The 18604-nt window shown below is 37.6% G+C and overlaps 2 protein-coding genes across 2 annotated transcripts; both read right to left on the bottom strand.

The window, feature by feature from the left end:
- Window positions 1-1620: 1620 nt before the first annotated feature.
- Window positions 1621-6639, bottom strand: LOC140356632 (aquaporin FA-CHIP-like). Its single transcript, XM_072441764.1, has 4 exons — window positions 6222-6639; window positions 5477-5638; window positions 5296-5376; window positions 1621-1876 (listed from the first exon to the last, which is right to left on the bottom strand). The coding sequence occupies exons 1-4, from the start codon at window positions 6582-6584 to the stop codon at window positions 1700-1702; spliced, it is 783 nt and encodes a 260-aa protein (XP_072297865.1). The 5' UTR covers window positions 6585-6639; the 3' UTR covers window positions 1621-1699.
- Window positions 6640-14807: 8168 nt separating this feature from the next.
- LOC140355622 (uncharacterized) lies at window positions 14808-17265 on the bottom strand. Its single transcript, XM_072440287.1, has 2 exons — window positions 15579-17265; window positions 14808-14893 (listed from the first exon to the last, which is right to left on the bottom strand). Exons 1-2 carry the CDS (start codon window positions 17263-17265, stop codon window positions 14808-14810), a joined length of 1773 nt encoding a protein of 590 aa, XP_072296388.1.
- Window positions 17266-18604: the final 1339 nt, after the last annotated feature.

Below are 18604 nucleotides of genomic sequence, written 5' to 3'. Positions count from 1 at the left end.
TGCTTTTTAATCAAATTGGCCAGCAGTAACTCACTATAAAAAACCTCTACCACTTCTTCTTCCTCTGCTACTCCCACTTCCGCCTCAGATGGGGCTGTTGTCGACGCTCTGTTCTCCTGTCCTCAGGTAGTTTCTGCATTTTCTACGTCAATAATTAAATTCTACTGCCACTAATTTATGTTACTGTTATGTTTATGAGGCTCACACCCCACGACGCACTATGGGGATCTCCTGGATTGTGCTTTGGTGACTGGTAGTTCTGGACGCTGGGGTCCCATGTGTGTAGCCGACTGAACAGCAGCAGAAGTTTCACAGCAGTAGGTAAAAAGAAAGCTTTGAGGTCATGGGGGATGGGACAAGTATGCTCCGCCACCTTACCTTTTTCTTACCCTCAACATAAATGTAATTGTTTTTATGGACAACGATGAATGTGTAACTTCACTGAGACCTGTTTTTTTTTAATTAAGAAACTTATTGTTCATAGAAAACTTTTTATAAATAAATCACATTCTGTATTAAAAATGTCTATGTGCCTCTTGTCAACAACAAATCTGTGCGCCTTTTAATGGTTTCAATATGGCCCTGGGCCCATTAATGCCCAGGTGGCGGTGTTGGTCTTCTGATTTGGGTTTTAACAGTAACGGCTAAAGTTAAAACACCCCTGACATGCCACACTTCATGTATGTAAAATGTTTGACAACTTGCACCACTGTTCTCTAGGAGACTTTTTATTTTATCTTAACAATGTTCCACTTGTGTTATTGTTGTATTGTTTTATAGTTTGGCAATATCATAATGTGCACAAAGTGTGTTTTGAATAAAAAATATTTGTGTGAAAGTCTAATTCTCGGTAAATGTACCCTGTTTATCCCTTATTTATAGCTTTTTTATTCTTTCCTTTGCTGCTTTTCCCGCCTTGTCACATTATCTTGTTCTCATGCATGTCAGCCTACATACTTAGTACATGTTTCGGTGACCTTTTAATGTACTGGTGACCTCACCTTTGCCCTAATCCTCATTACTTTCATCATGTCACTTGGTCATTAGCCTGCTGTCCCGCTAACCCGTTTGTTTTGCACATTGGCTTTTTCATATGACAAAATCTGTGGACAAATATGACATAAATGTATAATGTGTTTTATTTATTTAAAAAAGCAAGGAATTTCAGGAGTGCACAAACAAAGTCTTTAGTGATACACATACAAGTACAAAAACATGGCTCAATATGAGAATACTGATGGTAGCAAAGGGTTAAGTCACAATTCAAATGAAAAAATAAAATAAAAATTAAGCTGAGAATTAAAAGGGTGCAAGTGGCCTTCTAGAAACAGGAGCAGCAACAATATTATACGATTTAAACTTTTTCTTTCTTTTCCAATACATTTGTCCTATAAGGTCAATTTTCAGACACAAACACAGCAATTTTCTGTTTAAAGGCAATTAAATGTGCTTATTTTCAAATGAACACAATTAAAACCAAAGTAGCAACAGTTTAGACCAACAATTTCAATTATTTCTTATTTATTTTATGTTGAAAAAAGCTTCCCTCTGATATATTTGACTCAGTTTTACTCAAATGTCACCCATTTGACTCTCACTTGCTGAACAAAATTGTACGCCGTAATAAAATAACAACTTTGACACTAAATTCAATGTATTTTACAAGATTATAGAAATGTACAATATGGCAGAGGAGTGGTTATTTTGATCTCATTTCAACAGTTGCGTCATTTCCGCCGTTCACGTCGTAGTCTCCAACAGGGCCGCTCACAAGGACTTTCATGCGGTCCGGAAAGTCATCAAACTTGGGGAAAAGGAGGAAGTCATAGACGAGAGCGGCCGCTACACCCCCGCACATGGGACCCACCCAGTACACCTGTGAAAAGAACTTACTGTTATTACTGTGGTCTGAACAATATGAAAGAAGATTTAGACAATATCAGCCATTTTTGTGAGGAAATGTTTCTCCCTGATTTGAAAATAAAAATGCTGATTTGAGTTTAAGTATGAAGCTTGCTTGCAAATCATATTATGCAATTCCCTTAGTCATTATTAGACTTTACTGAAAATACACAGTATGACCAAAATAGAAATGACTAAAGAGTGGGGAGGGAAATGACCAAAACTTAGCTTACTCAGACCTCCTGCACAAATGGATTGACTGAATAATGGAACGGTTTTGATACATACATTCTGCAATAACAAGTACTTGAATTAAGTTCTGGGTTAAAGAGGTTCTGGTGTGATTACAGGTCGTTACATAGTGCATTACTTGTTATTACAGATTCTTACACAGTGTGTTACTTCTTGTTACAGGTCATTATACTGTGCATTTCTTGTTCTTATGTCTTTTTACATGGCATTCCATGTTATTACCTAAAGAGTTACATGGTATAACATGTTGTTACATAGTGTGTTACATGGTATAACATGTTAGATAGTGTGTTACATGGTATAACATGTTGTTAGATAGTGTGTTACATGGTATAACATGTTAGATAGTGTGTTACATGGTATAACATGTTAGATAGTGTGTTACATGGTGTGTTACATGGTATAGCATGTTAGATAGTGTGTTACATGGTATAGCATGTTAGATAGTGTGTTACATGGTATAACATGTTGTTACATAGTGTGTTACATGGTATAACATGTTACATAGTGTGTTACATGGTATAACATGTTACATAGTGTGTTACATGGTATAACATGTTGTTACATAGTGTGTTACATGGTATAACATGTTGTTACATAGTGTGTTACATGGTATAACATGTTGTTACATAGTGTGTTACATGGTATAACATGTTGTTACATAGTGTGTTACATGGTATAACATGTTGTTACATAGTGTGTTGCATGGTATAACATGTTGTTACATAGTGTGTTGCATGGTATAACATGTTGTTACATAGTGTGTTACATGGTGTGTTACATGGTATAACATGTTGTTAGATAGTGTGTTACATGGTATAACATGTTGTTACATAGTGTGTTACATGGTATAACATGTTGTTACATAGTGTGTTGCATGGTATAACATGTTGTTACATAGTGTGTTGCATGGTATAACATGTTGTTACATAGTGTGTTACATGGTATAACATGTTGTTACATAGTGTGTTACATGGTATAACATGTTGTTACATAGTGTGTTGCAAGGTATAACATGTTGTTACATAGTGTGTTGCATGGTATAACATGTTGTTACATAGTGTGTTGCATGGTATAACATGTTGTTACATAGTGTGTTGCATGGTATAACATGTTGTTACATAGTGTGTTGCATGGTATAACATGTTGTTACATAGTGTGTTGCATGGTATAACATGTTGTTACATAGTGTGTTGCATGGTATAACATGTTGTTACATAGTGTGTTACATGGTATAACATGTTGTTACATAGTGTGTTGCATGGTATAACATGTTGTTACATAGTGTGTTACATGGTATAACATGTTGTTACATAGTGTGTTGCATGGTATAACATGTTGTTACATAGTGTGTTGCATGGTATAACATGTTGTTACATAGTGTGTTGCATGGTATAACATGTTGTTACATAGTGTGTTGCATGGTATAACATGTTGTTACATAGTGTGTTACATGGTATAACATGTTGTTACATAGTGTGTTGCATGGTATAACATGTTGTTACATAGTGTGTTACATGGTATAACATGTTGTTACATAGTGTGTTACATGGTATAACATGTTGTTACATAGTGTGTTACATGGTATAACATGTTGTTACATAGTGTGTTGCATGGTATAACATGTTGTTACATAGTGTGTTGCATGGTATAACATGTTGTTACATAGTGTGTTGCATGGTATAACATGTTGTTACATAGTGTGTTGCATGGTATAACATGTTGTTACATAGTGTGTTGCATGGTATAACATGTTGTTACATAGTGTGTTGCATGGTATAACATGTTGTTACATAGTGTGTTGCATGGTATAACATGTTGTTACATAGTGTGTTGCATGGTATAACATGTTGTTACATAGTGTGTTGCATGGTATAACATGTTGTTACATTGTGTGTTGCATGGTATAACATGTTGTTACATTGTGTGTTGCATGGTATAACATGTTGTTACATTGTGTGTTACATGGTATAACATGTTGTTACATTGTGTGTTACATGGTATAACATGTTGTTACATAGTGTGTTACATGGTATAACATGTTGTTACATAGTGTGTTACATGGTATAACATGTTGTTACATAGTGTGTTACATGGTATAACATGTTGTTACATAGTGTGTTGCATGGTATAACATGTTGTTACATAGTGTGTTGCATGGTATAACATGTTGTTACATAGTGTGTTGCATGGTATAACATGTTGTTACATAGTGTGTTACATGGTATAACATGTTGTTACATAGTGTGTTGCATGGTATAACATGTTGTTACATAGTGTGTTGCATGGTATAACATGTTGTTACATAGTGTGTTGCATGGTATAACATGTTGTTACATAGTGTGTTGCATGGTATAACATGTTGTTACATAGTGTGTTGCATGGTATAACATGTTGTTACATAGTGTGTTGCATGGTATAACATGTTGTTACATAGTGTGTTGCATGGTATAACATGTTGTTACATAGTGTGTTGCATGGTATAACATGTTGTTACATAGTGTGTTGCATGGTATAACATGTTGTTACATTGTGTGTTGCATGGTATAACATGTTGTTACATTGTGTGTTACATGGTATAACATGTTGTTACATTGTGTGTTACATGGTATAACATGTTGTTACATAGTGTGTTACATGGTATAACATGTTGTTACATAGTGTGTTACATGGTATAACATGTTGTTACATAGTGTGTTACATGGTATAACATGTTGTTACATAGTGTGTTGCATGGTATAACATGTTGTTACATAGTGTGTTGCATGGTATAACATGTTGTTACATAGTGTGTTGCATGGTATAACATGTTGTTACATAGTGTGTTACATGGTATAACATGTTGTTACATAGTGTGTTACATGGTATAACATGTTGTTACATAGTGTGTTGCATGGTATAACATGTTGTTACATAGTGTGTTACATTGTACTTCTCTCAGTACTAAGGCTTTTGCACTGTTTTAAATATGATTTATTTGAATCACTTATGTTTAATGTTTGCTCTAGTAATGTATTCAACTGGTTTTTACTGGCATTATACGTTAGTTTGCCCGGTTTAAGCTCAGTTTTTAGTGACTAAACATTTTACAATATGGTGATTGCTTAGAAACAATGAAAGTGATCCTAAAGTCACTCTTACCCAGTGGTTTGTGAAATCATTGAGGATCACAGCTGGCCCAAAGGTGCGCGCCGGGTTGATGCCACAGCCGGTGTAGCTAATCTGTTTTAAAAAAAATACAGAGAGTCAGCTCTTATTAGATAACAACAACAACACAGTATCTCGCAGCGAAAGTTAAGTAAATATGATCGGGGCCACTCACCGCTGCTAGATGCCCCAAGCACACGGAGAGGCCAATGGCTAAGGGCGCTGAGCCGGTGACATCACGCCTCCTTTTATCAGTCACCGCAATGACACACAGCACTAACTGGAAGGTTGCCAGCAGCTCGATGCCCACGCCTTGGCTGGGAGTAACACCATTGAGCTGAAAAGAAAAGACAGAACCAAAACAACATGTTAAAAGTCTGCACCATGCACTTGTAACCGCCACGCAGTTAATGCATCGTTTTGTCACTTTGATTCATGGAACTTTTGCTGTCGTGACGTGGAATTGTATTTGACATATGGAAAATTAAAGAAGCGTTGTGTTTGTGAGTTCATTTATTGATTCATTTTGAGTTAATTATGTTTTATGGTTTAGCCTGCAAAATATTCCAAGCTAAGGAAAAAGTAATTACACAAATTTCATCCATTAAAGACGACATGCTGTGCAACTTTTTTAGCTTTCATGTAGTTTTCACCTTAAAACCTTCTCAATTTATAAAAAAAAAAAAAGTAAATTCTGTCCAATTATTCACTTGAACACAATTAATTAACTCTCTGTTTATAGCTGCCATTTTTACTTCATTCAAAAATATATGATACCGGTATTTCGTTTTGAATTGTTAATTTCTATGCCAACAGTGTTAGTTTTTCATCTCTGGATCATACATTTCAATGCACAGAAACCAACATGCTAAATTAAATTACGTACATTTTTTTGACAACAATATACAAAATGCACTTACAGAATTGAGGCCCAGAGCAGTCGTTGTATTCGGCCTCGTCCCGTACACAATGCCGCTGGCCAACGCCGACCCCAGCATCTGTGCCACGATGTACATGCCCGCTTTGAAGACGCTGATCTGGCAACTTGCGAGCATCCCCAGCGTGACGGCCGGATTCAGGTGCGCCCCGCTGATGTGGCCCAAACTCTGCGCCAGGGTTGCGATGGCCAGCCCGAACCCCAGTGCCACCTTCACCTCCTGGTCCGGGTCGGTGTTGTTCTGGTTGCCTATAGCCGTGGACAAGCTGAGGAATATAAAAAGAGTCATGCCAACCAGCTCGGCTAAAACGGCCCTCCAGAAATCCTTGCTCTTAAACTCTCTCATGGTTGCTTCTCTGTGGTGGTCCCGGGGTGCTGAAAAGACGGTATACTACTGACAAACAACTAGTGCATATATAGGGTTGCTGTTGATAATGGTCAGTGGGCGGGCTTTTAAAAAAAAGGGTAAAAAAAAAAGGAAAAAAAAACTGAAAAGAAGGCCACTGTGACTTGATGAGAAATCCAAAAGCATGCTCTGGCACCGGCCCCTCCCCTCCGTCTCTCACATCGTACTACTGGCCCCTGTGCGTGTGTGGGAAGGTCCTCCCAGTTCACTCGCTCTTTGGACTGTTGGGAGTAGTAATCGAATTGGGCTCGAAACGGCAGTGGAAAGTAACAAAGTCAAAGTATTTCACACAGATTGGGGCAATTAAATTTATCTAATGGTTTTTATTTGTTTATTATTTGTAGTAAAATAAATTAAAATAAGTAAACCTCTCAGCCATTGAAAAGTACTTTACTTTTGAGTCCAGTTAAAACGTGTAGAGGAGTAGGAAGTACAAATACCTGCTCTCAAATGTAGTTAAGCAAATGTAAAAAGTACCCACTGTAAAATGCATTTATACCAAACAAATCCACAGATACCCTCAAAAAATGTGTTAGTATAGTTCTTTTACTTTTGTACTTAGTTACTTTTCACCACTGGTCAAAACAGCAGCAGAGGAAAGAGCTTTTTAGGCTTCTTAAATGTTCAAAAAAAGTAGATAAGGATAAGTATATAATGAAAATTCTACTTCAAACTATTAAAGTAATATTGCATATGCATGAGTAGAGTCTGATTTCTGTGATGAATGAGTTAAAATGCAGAAGAAAAGTACTGTATTTAACTGAAGTAAATTGGACAGTGGATACTTTTTACTTTGACTTCACTACATCTGAGTGCAGGTATTTGTACTTTCTACTCCTAGAGAAAGTACTGAAAAGTAAACATTTTTGACCTGCTGAAATGGCTTCAAGGAGACATTTGTCCCACATTTTTAAGTTCCAAATCCTGGGTTTGAGCAAACTAAATTAAGCTCTAACAACATTAAGGAAAATTCTCTGACAAGATTTTATATTTCTCAAAATCTGTGTGAATTACTTTTACTCTCAAAGCAAGTTTTAAAGTTGTTTCATACTTTTACTTGAGCAGATTATTTAAATGTAATATTTTTACTTTTACAGTATTTTTTGCTCCTGTAGATGTACTTTTACTTCCACCACTGCAAATGACATTTTCAAATCTTGTCTGAAATCAGGACGCTTGTATTTGTAACCTTTTTACTCTGCTTACTGAATAACTTGTACTATTGTCCGAGGTAAGTAGTACTCTACTTACTTAGCTAAAATGTACTTACATACTTGAGTAATCTTTTGAAGAAATTGTGCTTTTCAGAGTAGTTTTTTGTCACCACATTTCACTTTTATTTGAAGTAAGAATACCCTTGAAATTTAGATGTATCAATTTGAAACTTCATCTGTAGTTAAATGACATACGGTAAATGTAATAAAAATTTATTATACGTTTTTTGATATGTAATATTTTCATTTGAAGATAAGACGTTTTATGTGTGAATCTGAAAAAAGGAAAGAGCCAGGTTTAATTTTTAATCTTGTTGACATATTAGTTACACTTTGCAAACTGAAGAATATTACTGTTTCCATGTGTTACATATTGAGAGATGGAAAAAAGGGTTTTGCACATTGAATCTTGCTTTGTAGGTGCACTGTGTAACTTCAAAGGATCAGCCCTACTTTATTCACAGTAAGGAAACATGTTTTAAAGGTAATTTTCAAGCAATAAAACACCAGCTTTTCAGTGGTGGAACAACTACAGATACATGAACGTAAAAATACTCAAATAAAAATTTAAGGAATCACATTAAATCGATTTAATAAAAAGAATACCTTTAAAAAATCTTGATATTCTTGTGATCTTGATAAAGAATTTTTGGTCTTCAGAAACAAATTTCTTTGATAATGTGTATATATATATATATATATATATATATATATATATATATATTAACAAAAAATACTCAAATAAATGTAGCGCAGATACCAGTTTTCAAAGTAAAAAATAACCACTGTACAAGTATTTATGTCAAGTATAGATACCTCACACTTTAAAACATACTTTTACTTTTGTTCTTTCACCACTGCAGTATAGATATATATGGAGTATTCTGCCCCCACACCCACACTTTGTCATCCCACTTCTGTTACTAACACATCTGGTATATTGCTGACTCAAATACTTTCCAGTTATAACCAGACACCCGGTTAGAGCCCTTCAAATATGTTCCAGTGATGATATTATTCATCGGACTGGCAGACGGGAGATAAGGCTGAGAGGGTTTGTTGTGCATTCGGCGTCGCTCGTCCCCTTCAACACCGCCGCGCTGCACTGTCGAGCCTTTACAAGACCACCCCAAAACCATTGTGGCCGCGCTATTGTCGGGAAAGCTCCAGCACAGCGAGGGGGGGCCGCACAAAGGAAGAGCTGAGGGGAAAGGAAATAGTTTGAGATGAGTGAAGTGAAATTACGCTGCAAGGAACTGAGGATTGAGCTTGAAATGACTTGAATTTGATAATATTTGGAGGTAGATTTTTGTTCATGTCATTATTTTAAACCTGTAATTTTACTTAAGTAACAGATTTGAGTACTTCTTCCACCACTGATTTTAGTCTGTTAAATTTATTTGCTGACATAGAATGACACATAATATTCACTCAACTTTTTCATGTGTATTTTGACTGGTTTCATGACAATTTAGATGGAAATAAGAATATAAATAGATAGAGATGGACGTTGCGAAGTTGTGAAACGCTGCAAAATGTAATTACAATGCAAAAAAAGAAAGGTTGAAACTACTTGAAGAACAGGACTATAAAGTAAAATGACTTTTTGAGGAAACCAAACTGTACAAATAAAAACAGCTAGAAGATTTATGAAAGCCAATTCTGTTATTTCTGAAGAAAAATCTGCAATTATAAAAATGCGGATAACTTTTTTGAGGCTTTAATAGTTCAAAATCTGTCTGAAAGTAGATAATAAAAACAAAAATTATGTCATGCTTTTACTTTTATTTGAGTAAAATGTTACTCTGTTTCTGTACTTTTACTTAACTAAATTAAGTACTTCTTCCACCATTGATTTGAATTAGATTTATTTGCTGACATAGAATGACTTTTCCATGTATATTTCCTGACATTTTAAGTGGAAATAAGAAAATAAATAGGACAAACGAATATTTTTTTACCTAATTGCCGAATAAACAATTTGAAACATAATAATCTATGGGGAAATCAATCAAATCACAGAAATTTTAATTCTGAGCTCAAATTTTGTAACTAATCTATTTTACTTCTTCAATGTTGATGACTTTAATATGAGGTAATATGATACTAATAGTTGCTTTTTGACTTATATATATGTACATGATATATTTAGGCTTTTTGGCATCAAGACTTTGTCATTAAAGGACAAATATTATGCCTTATTTGTATTGTTATTAACCTTTAACATGCTCTTAGGTACCTTTAGTTTGACATCTAATATTTTTAGAGCAAAAACAAAAAAAATAACTTTATAATAAACAACATTTGGATCATTCCCGTTATCCACGAGACGAGTTGAGTTTCTGTGCCATCTACTGGCTGCAGAGAGAATAACACACTGTTTAAGATGAATGCAACTCCAGATTTTTGTTAGAACATGGTTAAACACTCCAAAAAAACACATTTTTCCTGACACATGTCCTTTAAAGCCTCATTTCAACTGGCCCTGGTTTCCCACACCGGTTCACTTTGGAGCATCTTGGAATACTTCTGTTAATGCAGAAGATATTTCCATGCACACAGCCGTCTGTTACACGAGCAGCTGATGTCACCCAAATATAACAAATGCTTTCTTAATAAACAAAAACTAGATAATACTTCTCATCATAGAGTTGATATCAGCAGTTTTGAAAGGAGAGCTATGGGTCGATAAATAGAAAACCATTGATGCTAACGTGCGCTAGCTTTGTTTTTCTAAGTCCGACAGTTTAACATATAAAGTTATCTTCAATGGAAATACGATACATAAGTTTATGGGAAGATCAAGTCAGCGTTTGGTGAAGAATTATAGTTTTTTGGTTTCTATCTGCTTTGTGCCTGCCTTATCTCTTCAATCAATCATTGTTCCGGGAGCCAAAAGAGATCTAGAACCTTCTAAGTCCCTGTGATGGTTACGTATTTTTGGGGCGTTGGAAGTGTCTGTCGTCGCCCCCTGCTGTCTCTGGGTGGGAAATTAGCCTTGCAACATTTGCGGACGTCAACCCGAAGACAACTCTTAATGTATTCGACAATGTTAAAGATTTTCGTATTTGAATATACTGCCTTATTCACTTAAAAAATAAAAATAAAATACTGTCTGTTTTCTGAATACTATGCTGCTCTATTGCTAAAGTGTATTAGTTGCTGCTTTAAATGGTCAAAAAGAAAATGTGCCATACTGAAGTATTCAGAAATATTGACAACACTTTGGATAATTTAGCCATGGTATTAATATTGAACATATTGATTATTTATTAACTTGAAATTATGTTCATTGTCTTCTCGTTCCTGTTTGGGGTCGCTGCTGACTGGAGCCCAGTGACTTTGGGCCTTAGGCGGGACACATGCTGGACAGGGGGCAGCTCGTCGCAGGATTGAAACAGAGACAAAGACAACAAATCACTCTCACATTCATTGGTGGCTGCCCACAAGTCCAAAGGTTAGGGGTTAGGGTTAGAGTTAGAGTTAGGGGTTAGGGTTCGGACTTGTGAACCTTTGGGCTTGTTAATTCACAAGGGGCATTTTTAGAGTTGTCTATTTACCTAACACATGCAAAAAAACATAATTAAGTGTAACATCGAACTGTTCAACTAATCTAAAATTTGCAAAAGACAACACAAGAAGTATTTTTTTAACTTACATAGATTTCTCTTTTTTATGCAGTGAAGTAAAACAAAGTGCAACAGAGCAAGTATACAACTGTAGTCTGGGAAATGAATTTGTTGCTGCACCTGGTCCCAATGGGGAGTGTAAATCCAGAAGTCAGGAAACATATAAGAGTGCTGTGCTGTTCAAGGTGGATGCACGTGTGTGTTTCAAATCAAATGTATCCTTGTATTGGACAAAAATAAAACTATGTCTAAAGAGCTACATCCTATATGTAAAGCTTTGTTGCCATATTCTGGAATATTTACACTATTATTTACAGATGTTTATTAAAGCACTGTCATCAAAAAATAAATAGTGATACAAATATTTTTCCTGGTGTAATCTTTACTTTGTTTTATGAGATAACACATTATATTCATCAAATGTTTAGATATGATTTGTGAAGAAAAGTGGAAAATTAAACTAGTGCTGAGTTCTAAAAAGGAATCTAAAATGCAGGAACAGTTTAGGCATAGGGAAGGAGGAAGGAAGTAGTCATGTTAAATGTTTTAAAGCTCTTTTTAAACACAAAGGTTAGAATAAATAGGGAATGTTCCCAAATGTTGGCATAACTCTTAACAAACTCAGCTATGACAACAAAATGATGCTGTTGTTGTCCCTCTGCTGAGGACGCTCTAACACCAGGTCAACCCTGCTTTTATGAATGAGTGCGTTTGCATGAGCATTAATAACCCGGTTATGATCAGGTTTTTTAAGTGTCCTGGTTTTGTTTGTCTCCATGTAAAGATCATATCCAGATTCACTGGGATATTCTCATAGTATCCAGAATATTGTGGCACGTAAACACAGTATCCTGATCTCACACTGCTGATGTACTGAGCATGTGCAAACTCGACAAACACATTTTGCAGGAGCCCCTGATTTCTCATAAGAACTCAAACTTCTACCTCTACCTTTTGTACTATTTTATCATTATAAATCACATAAGTTGTGTACTGTCCAATACAGCCATGTTTTAACAGCATACTATCTTCTGTGGCGGCCTGGGTGGCTCTCAGACTGAACTCACTCACACTTATTTTTCCACAGTTAAAAATGTCTTTTCCTGAAGTTGTGACAGCGCTTTACAGGCTCATGTTCTTACTTCAATGTATCTTGTCCCTGCGAGCTCAAAACATGTTCCAAAAAGACACAAGTTTGCAAAGTTGCTAATGTCTGTGCCATTGTTGCCGTAGTTACCACTCTAGATATCCAGAATATTCAGATGCCACATGCAAACAGCGATATGAGAATCCTGGTTTCTCTGAGTGCCTGCTGTTCTCAGGCAGACCGTTCTAAGCCAGGATCTGCTCATTCCCAAATGGTGAAACGAGGCTTTTTGTCAGGTGGAGGTTATGTTGAGACCTGGAGAGTTCATAATCCTACAGGTACGCACTAGTCTTTCTGTTCACACGTGCACCAGCCTTTTTTCTCCTATAGACTTACTTCATAGATGCTCGACTCCTCTGCAAAGTGACAGATGTAGTGTTTCACCCCATTCTCGTGTTGGATCATGCACCTGTTTGTTTGCATATTCAAATTTCACCAGAGATTTAACACCTCAATTTTATCAGATGACTCATTTTGTGAAGTAAATACAAAAACAGTTGATTTGATCAGCTTTAGTCTTTCAGACACACAGCCTGTCTCAATGGCCTTCTCCAAAAGCAATTCATACTCTGCACATGTGAAAAAAATCAAGGATGTCGAATATTCAGAAATTGGCAACCAATATACAATCAACCACTTGATCTATTAAAATATTGGGTACACGAGACCTTATTACTAACAATGAGGCGGAGCGTTTATTAATGCTCTTGTTCTAGACATTATGAGTATGGAGATAAGTCAGGGGGAGTACTAGCTCATCAACTGCACCGTCAGGTGTCATCTAGGTTAATACCTCGCATTAAGAACGAATCAGGAGCCCTGACTTACCCAGTTAGACTTAGGTCTGACAGTTCAAGAACTTATTTAAATAATAAAGCGCTAGGTCCAGATGGATTTCCAGTCAAATTTTTCAAGGCGTTTCATACTAAACTTCTTCCACTACTGCACTGTTTGTATCGACTCCTTATCATGTGCTCTCTTCGTTCCGCATTGTGGCAGGCCTCGACTATAGTATTCTCTTAAAAAGATTCTGATCCATGCACCTCCAATCCTTTAGAAAACGTGCTTTCAATTATTGTTTCTAATGAAGAAACTTGCTTTATAAAGGGGCTTCAGCTTTTTTACAATGGTCGCACTTTGTTGAATATAATCTTCTCTGGGGAAACCACAAATACATCAGAAGTAGTTATTTCTGTTGATGCAGAAAAAGCCCTGGAAACGCCTTCTTTATACATGACCATGTGCCAGTATCACCACATCTAAACTAGCTATTTCTCTTTGAATTGTAGGATAGATGTGTTTATTAGTTTTATTATGCTATAATATGCCTGTAAAGCAGATTAGCAAGAATAATCTAATATGGTTAATGAAATGGTGTCTGAAAAAGTAAGAATAGCATCCTTTATTACATTAGGGTTACATTAATGGCAGACTGAGACCAGTTAAGCCCTCAAAGATACTAGCAAAGATGAGAAAAGAGAAAATAGATGTTATACCTACAAGAAACCAATTTAAACATAAAAAACGAACTATTCCCCACACAGAGGCAAACATGAGAGTGAGTTTCCACATCCACCTGCTGCTCCAGCTCCGAGCGCTCCGTGACTGCACATGCTGGGCCTTTGTGACTGCACATGCTGGGCCTCCGTGACTGCACATGCTCAGTGACTGCACATGCTGGGCCTCCATGACTGCACATGCTGGACCTCCGTGACTGCACATGCTGGACCTCCGTGACTGCACATGCTGGACCTCCGTGACTGCACATGCTGGACCTCCGTGACTGCACATGCTGGACCTCCGTGACTGCACATGCTGGACCTCCGTGACTGCACATGCTGGGCCTCCGTGACTGCACATGCTGGGCCTCCGTGACTGCTGGGCCTCCGTGACTGCTGGGCCTCCGTGACTGCTGGGCCTCCGTGACTGCACATGCTGGGCCTCCGTGACTGCACATGCTCAGTGACTGCACATGCTGGGCCTCCGTGACTGCACATGCTGGGCCTCCGTGACTGCACATGCTGGGCCTCCGTGACTGCACATGCTGGGCCTCCGTGACTGCACATGCTGGGCCTCCGTGACTGCACATGCTGGGCCTCCGTGACTGCACATGCTGGGCCTCCGTGACTGCACATGCTGGGCCTCCGTGACTGCACATGCTGGGCCAAACTGCTCATCGTGGGTCGGGAGCCTCCGCCGCACCCTTCCACCCTCGAACACTTGTCGTGAGCTGGGGATCCACTGCCATCGTCATGGCCACTGTACAGAATATGGCCGTGCATTACGCAGTCACTGGCAGCGGCTTCATGCCATTGCACAGCATCTAGTTTGAACACATCATCATGTGAAACATGAAAGAAATATCAATATACGGACTCCTACCAAATTATCTTTGAGATTTTAAGACATTGCAACTTCCATTCAATTAAGACCACTTCACTAGAACTATCATATCAGATGTAGAGTTAGAACTTAAAATTCCAAGTCCCAAGATAAGATAAGCCTTTATTTGTCCAAACAATGGGGAAATTTTAGTGTTGCAACACAAGTAGGTACAGAAGTAAGAACAGATAGCTTACAGAAAGCTTAAAAAACACTCAATAGAAAAGCTCTTATAAAAAAAATAAAAACTCTTATAAAAAACCTCTTATATTCTTAATCAAAAGTAAAAAATAATAGTAACAAAAGTAACACTCTTATTTACAGCAGTTATGTGGACGGAATATTGCACCAATATGATTGACCTTATGTCAGAGTATTGCACATGAATATGACAGTATTGCACATGATTAAGTCAGTATTTCACATGATTATGTCAGTATTTCACATGGGTATGACAGTATATAAGAGCGGGTTTAGAAAGGGTTTAAAGCCCTTAAAAACCCTGGTATGTATTCTTTTCCATCATATTTCACAAAAGCTGCAGCCGCCACAGTACAGCTACCGGCAATTAAGAATCTTTTTGTCCACTCGCTGATTGTATCTGTGCTGTTGGCTTGACTGTTGGCTGTGGGTTGCAAGTTTGCCAGAGAAGCTACAAGTTTGTCAATGTTTGCTTTTTGCTGCTCATTTTCCAACTGAAGAGTATGGTTTCTCTTTACTGTGTCGCAGTGGAAAGTACACATTAAACCCAACTTTGCCAGTAGAATGACCCTTTCCTTCTCTGTTTTGTGTAAAAGTGACTGTAATGTTGCATTCTTTTGAGTGAGGTTGTCTAATTGAGCTAAATACACGTGTCTATCCTGATCAAACTTTTCTTCATGTTCATTCTTCTCTCTTTTTAGTTCTTTCTTCCTTTCCTCACTCGAGTGTAAACATGCTTCAAGTCTGCCAACATCAGCTGTGAGCTTCTGGTTTTTCTCACTTTCTTCTTGAATCTGACAATTGAGTTCATGGATTGTTTCCTTAGTTGTTTTAGCCTCTTTTTCCAAATGATCTACTGTAGCAGATAGTTTGCAGTTTTGTTCTTGGAGCGAGTGTTCTTTTTCAAGTGACCATACTGTATCTAGAATCTCATCCCGCAAGCAAGGCTTATCTTGCACTGAATGTTTCTCTAACTGTGAGATTGTTGGCGAGTGTTCCTCCTGGTTGCACTGCAAACTTGAGAGCCTTTCTTTTAGCTGTTTGATGTTAGCGTCTTTCTCATCCTTTTGCATCTCAATGTCAATATTTCTTAAACATTCGTTACAGTATAAAGAGGTAATTTCTTCAAGCCTCTCAAATATACTTAACTGTTCAGCCTCGCGCGTGCTTATATTTAACAGAAGTTTGGCACGCTCTTCAGTGAGGGCCTCAATCTGAGCCAAAAACTCTTCTTCATTTAAGGAAACTGAAATTTTATGTTTGGTCATCTCTCTATCAAGTTGTTTGTTGCTTTCCAGAAGAGACTGTAACTTCATTTCAAGGTCACAAATCCTAGCTCGGAGCTCCTGGTTTTCCTCTGTTGTTTCTTGAATCTGAGATTTCAAACCATTGATTGCGTTTCTGGTGGTTCTTTTTGTTTCGTTGAGTTCAGCCTGTAAGTGAGTCTTTTCTTGCTCTAAATCTTTCTCTAAATCTGAAATAGCCTGTAATTGTTCATCTACTCTAGACTTAAAATCAATGATGATTTTTTTAAGATGTTGGATCTCAGAATTTTGCTGGTAATTTTGCAACTCCAGAGTTGTGTTTTCTCCACTTAATAGTGACATTTTAATCTCACTATGCTCTTTGGTCTGTTCTATGTCAGACTGCAGACGGATCACCTCTGCTGTGAGCTTCTGAATCATCTTTCCTTGTTCCTGGACGCAGTTTCTCTCTTCTTCTAAGCAGTTCTTTAAAGCTGAGATCGTTTGTAGATGTTCTTCATCTTTAGACGTAAGATTTCCTATTATCCCATTCAGTTGTTGTATCTCAACATCTTTCTGTGGATTTTGTGACTGAAGCTTCTTGTTTTTCTCCACTTGATCCTGGTGCAGAGAGGAAACCTCATCTAATTGTGCACAATCAGCGTGCACAAAGAGTGTATCAGTTTGATACACTCTTTTCAACCTATTTTGGGCTGTTTCAGGCTCCGTCTGGTTCCCAAGCAGACTCACGTCACCTAAACTGTTTTGGTCCTGATAAATACAATTTAAATTTTGACCATCCATTTCAGAAATAACCAGGTCACAATAGTCAGATGATTTAAGATTAGTGGAGCAAATATGTTGTTGTTGTTGTTGTTGTTGTGTTACTTTTAATGGCGGTTGGCAGCCAACTGAAAAGATGCATTTACCGCCACCAACTGTATACATCTTCAAAATATGTTTTATGTTACACTGCAAAAAAATAAAATAGCATTTTAAAAATTGAGACTAGAGCAAATATATTGTTGTTGTTTTATGGCGGTTGGTATCCAAGCGTTACATTGCCGCCAGACTTTATTCTTTAGACTTTATTCCAGCTGGCTTCTTCAACGCCAGACTGTAGTAGTTGTTGTTGTTGTTGTTGTTGTTGTTGTTGTTGTTGTTGTTTTATGGCGGTTGGCATCCAAGTGTTGCATTACCGCCAGACTTTATTATTCTTCTTGGTCCAGACTGTATTCTTCAGACTTCATCCTATACACTCCATTCTTCAATTCTCCTTCGCCATCTACAAAGGCATTGTGTCATCAGGTTCTTTTGTTAGTCTCCATGTTGCCATAGTAACCACTCCTTCTTTGGTGTTTTATGGCAGGAGGAGGAGGAGGAGGAGGAGGAGGAGGAGGAGGAGGAGGAGGAAGAAGAAGAAGAAGAAGAAGAAGAAGAAGAAGAAGAAGAAGAAGAAGAAGAAGAAGAAGAAGAAGAAGAAGAAGAAGAAGAAGAAGAAGAAGAGTTTCTTCTTTGTGTTTTATGGAGGTTGGTATCCAAGTGTTACATACCGCCACCTACTGTAGTTAAAAATAACTACAAAAATAAGTATATCTTAGTGTATTTTAAAGGTGCCATAACATGCTTTTGTTCACGTTTCGTAGTCTATCCTAAGTATATAATTGATAATAATAAGGGTTGTGCAACACCCTTAACATAATAGTTTAGAAATATCACCCAGACCTTGGACCCCCTCACCAACCCGGAAATGCAAACGGCTTGGTATGATATTCGCCCCCACCCTTGCGAAGAGCGATCTGGCTCCCCCGCCCAACCCGTGACGTAGTCTCAGAGCGCGTGTGTGCCCCGCCCACCCGTGACGCAGTGTGTCCCCCACAGCTGTCTGCTCCGCGATGCGCCGCTCCGCGCGACTGAGTGAGAAACGATAGAACTTCAGATCAACACTACTTTGAGACTAAATAAATCTGGTGTTTATTCTACAGTGTGCGCAGAACAGATATGATTATCTTATCGAGATGGTGACGCGTGCCTGTGGTTATGACGCGGTCCTGTGAACACCCCCCGTCAGTTTGGAGATTCGAGGAAAGGAGATAGTCTGTAATATAGCTAAACACTGCGGGAATCAATCAAAAAAACACTC

This window comes from Eucyclogobius newberryi, unplaced genomic scaffold (assembly GCF_026437365.1).
Source record: "Eucyclogobius newberryi isolate DKJ021-1_F unplaced genomic scaffold, fEucNew1.0.hap1 SCAF_12, whole genome shotgun sequence".
NCBI lineage: Eukaryota > Metazoa > Chordata > Actinopteri > Gobiiformes > Gobiidae > Eucyclogobius > Eucyclogobius newberryi.
The sequence above is the reverse complement of the archived record's forward strand: the minus strand, read 5'-3'. Positions and strand labels throughout refer to the sequence as shown.

What these genes read in the sequence shown, in the direction of transcription:
- LOC140356632 (XM_072441764.1), bottom strand. Translation starts at nt 6,584, where the DNA reads ATGAGAGAGTTTAAGAGCAAGGATTTCTGGAGGGCCGTTTTAGCCGAG. An exon ending in GCTTGGGGCATCTAGCAGCG is followed by an intron (nt 5,377 to 5,476) that starts GTGAGTGGCCCC and finishes TTTTTAAAACAG; the next exon opens with ATTAGCTACACCGGCTGTGG. An exon ending in ATGATTTCACAAACCACTGG is followed by an intron (nt 1,877 to 5,295) that starts GTAAGAGTGACT and finishes TTCTTTTCACAG; the next exon opens with GTGTACTGGGTGGGTCCCAT.
- LOC140355622 (XM_072440287.1), bottom strand. Translation starts at nt 17,265, where the DNA reads ATGGATGGTCAAAATTTAAATTGTATTTATCAGGACCAAAACAGTTTA. An exon ending in AAAAAGATTCTTAATTGCCG is followed by an intron (nt 14,894 to 15,578) that starts GTAGCTGTACTG and finishes TATTCTGTACAG; the next exon opens with TGGCCATGACGATGGCAGTG.